Raw genomic sequence first — 2,822 nt, forward strand, 5'->3', positions numbered from 1 at the left:
GGATAGTGTTGAATTTTGAATTATTACACTAGTCCTAGGCCAATCCCTTCACTTAGGCATTTGCAGTAACAAGTAGTATTGTTGTAGGGTTGAGCTTGGCTTGCCTTTCAATTCCAGAGTCCAATCCCATTGTAGCACTACAAGATTTTATAATATGCGCCACTTATAAAAATCAGCATCTTGGTTCTTATAATATTTGCTATAATGTTATTTTGTAATCATATTTAAACAATAATCCACTTGATTAATTCTTTATATCTAGATTGCTCCTTACAGCTCCTGCATCATCAATGGAATTTTCTGGGATGTTAATCATCCACGATTCCTTAGCAACATGGACACAAAGACCTTACTCAGCCCAGAGATGAGCCCTAAGACTGATGAGTCACCTGGATGTCCCAGATTGCCACACAGACTGCTAGCCATCTGTGACATCACTGCAGACCCAGGGGGCGCTATTGAGTTTGTGTCAGAGTGTACCAGTATTGAAGCTCCGTTCACATTATATGATGCAGACCACAGACATCAGCATTTCAAAAGTTTAAGGTAATTTAAATTATTAATATCGTTCTAATTTTTTTGACACCCATGTAAATTAATTGTTTGTTTTTTGTTTTTGTACATTTTTTTCATAATCTTACAAGCATTAATTAATTAGGCAGTTAATGTGCACATTGAGTAATGCCATTGTCATAGCGACACTGAACATCGCATTCTGCCGTGATATTGGCGCTATATAAATCATTGTTGATTGATTGATTGATTGATTGATTGATATATTTATATATATTATTATTATTAACCGAGGTTGGTTAGTCAGGAATTGTTTAAGTAGACAGTAGACCCATATGGGGTGCCATAGCACCTCATAAACCCATGTCTAATCAAACACTCACAATACTGGCCTACATTTTGGCTAGCAATATGGTGACAACTCGGGTAAAATCTATATATAAGGTATAACAATAATTCTAATGAAAATATAATTATTATTTTTATTTAAAAACGATAAATACACTGCATTAGTACAAACCAAAAATGCTTAAATAAAAACACGTATACAAATTATAAACTTAAAGCAACAATTCGCCACTTTTATACATCACGGTAATTTGAGTTTGCTTGGGTAAAGGTTTTAATGAAGAACAACAACTATTTTTGTCGAGTTTGGTTCCGTCTGGCCTAGGTGAGCCAAACGTTTTGATCTTCTAATATACTGAAAATACTTACGTAGTAAGGCATGTTTTGCTTTTTGGTTCAGAAGATTTCCAAACCTCTTTATTTTGTCTGGTTTGTTTTCCAACTGCTCATCTTTCTCCAAGAAGAAAACCAGATCCCAGATGTTTTTAAAGTCACTATAATGTTGTTGGTAGCTGTTAGCTAAGAACTCTACTTTGTCCTCTTCTACTAATTGCAATGCTCTGAACAGATTCTTTCTATATTGTGTCAATTGCTTTCGCTTAGTGATTGGGACATATTTTTTAATAGCCTTAATTTTATACTCATTTACATGAGATATTGCAGACTTATTTTTCGTCAGTTCGGCAATTTCTGACAAAAGATCTACATTATTACAAGATATTTCATCTATGTCCCAGAGTTCATTAAATAGACCAATTCCATCAATCTTACTACGTGCTAACACCCCAATTACTATGTGATCAAATAAGAGACATCGCAACCAACGGACTCTTATACCAGAAAAGTATCCACTAAGTTTTACGAGAAAATCTCTAAATTTGTCTTCCATACGCCGTGTTGGCATTCTCGTCCTGCAAAAAAAAAAAATAAATAAATAAAATTAAAAAAATGATATACCTACTACTACTACTACTACTACTACTACTACTACTACTACTACTACTACTACTACTAATAATAATAATAATAATAATAATATATTATTATTAACAATAATAATAATAACAATAACTATTGCTGCAAAAAAAAAATTGTTTCCATGAATCGATGAACCCTAAAAAGTTTAGGGTGTTCATTTGAGGGTCATTTAAATTTCAGAGGTCTCAGACCTAAATATCTCTTTTAAAAATCAATGGATATAGGCTAAATGAAACTTTCTGTAATAGTTTGTCAAGATCTAGGAAAGAAATGATTAAATTTTTGTGGCAATCCAATCCAGAGTAGGGTGTGGATATGAAGACCACTCAAAGGAAAACATCCCAGACTAGATATTTCAAATACAGATCAAGTGATTTGAACGAAGCTGTCGGGAAAAGTTTAACCAAGTTACGAGGTAGAAATTGTTATGCGTTGGGGACGATCCAGTTGAGGGTGTAAATGTGAAGGTTATTTCAATTTGTGAGGTCCCAGAGCTATATATCTCTAAGAAAAGTTTTCAATGGGTCTAAATGAAACTTTCTATGATAGTTCGTCCAGATCTAATAAAACAATGATGATATTTTTGTGACGATCCGGAGTAGGGTATGGATGAGGACCATTCAAATGAAAACGCCCTAGACCAAATATTTCAAAAACGGGCCAACTTGTCCGAATGAAACATTCGGGAAAGACTAACCAAGTTACAAGGAAATTATTATAATGTGTTGGGGACGATTCAGGTTAGGGTGTAAATTTGAGGGTCATTTAAATTGTACGTCCCAGTTATCAATAGATAAAAATGGAACTTTGCAGAATAGTTTGAGATGGTCAAATGAAGAAATGATCAAATTTTAGTGACGATCCGCAGTAGGGTGTGGATATGGGGATCATTTAAAGATTTTTTGGTTTTCATTGTTTTTTTTTTAACTTCACAATTTTTTAGTACTACAGTATAAGTATTTTGGTTTTCCCTTTTATCTGAC

The 2,822-nt window shown here is 33.6% G+C and overlaps 1 protein-coding gene across 1 annotated transcript in view; it reads right to left on the bottom strand.

Moving 5' to 3' along the window:
• The window catches only part of LOC117122913, a 6,446-nt gene that overhangs the window by 2,402 nt on the left and 1,222 nt on the right, over positions 1-2,822 (bottom strand). Inside the window, exon 2 of the mRNA XM_033268689.1 lies at positions 1,231-1,772. Within this exon, the coding sequence (XP_033124580.1) occupies positions 1,231-1,765 (535 nt within the window). The 5' untranslated portion in view covers positions 1,766-1,772. The remainder of the gene's footprint in view (positions 1-1,230; positions 1,773-2,822) is intronic.

Source organism: Anneissia japonica, unplaced genomic scaffold, assembly GCF_011630105.1.
Source record: "Anneissia japonica isolate Jap-2015-1 unplaced genomic scaffold, ASM1163010v1 scaffold2227_len217889_cov164, whole genome shotgun sequence".
Taxonomy (NCBI): Eukaryota; Metazoa; Echinodermata; class Crinoidea; order Comatulida; family Comatulidae; genus Anneissia; species Anneissia japonica.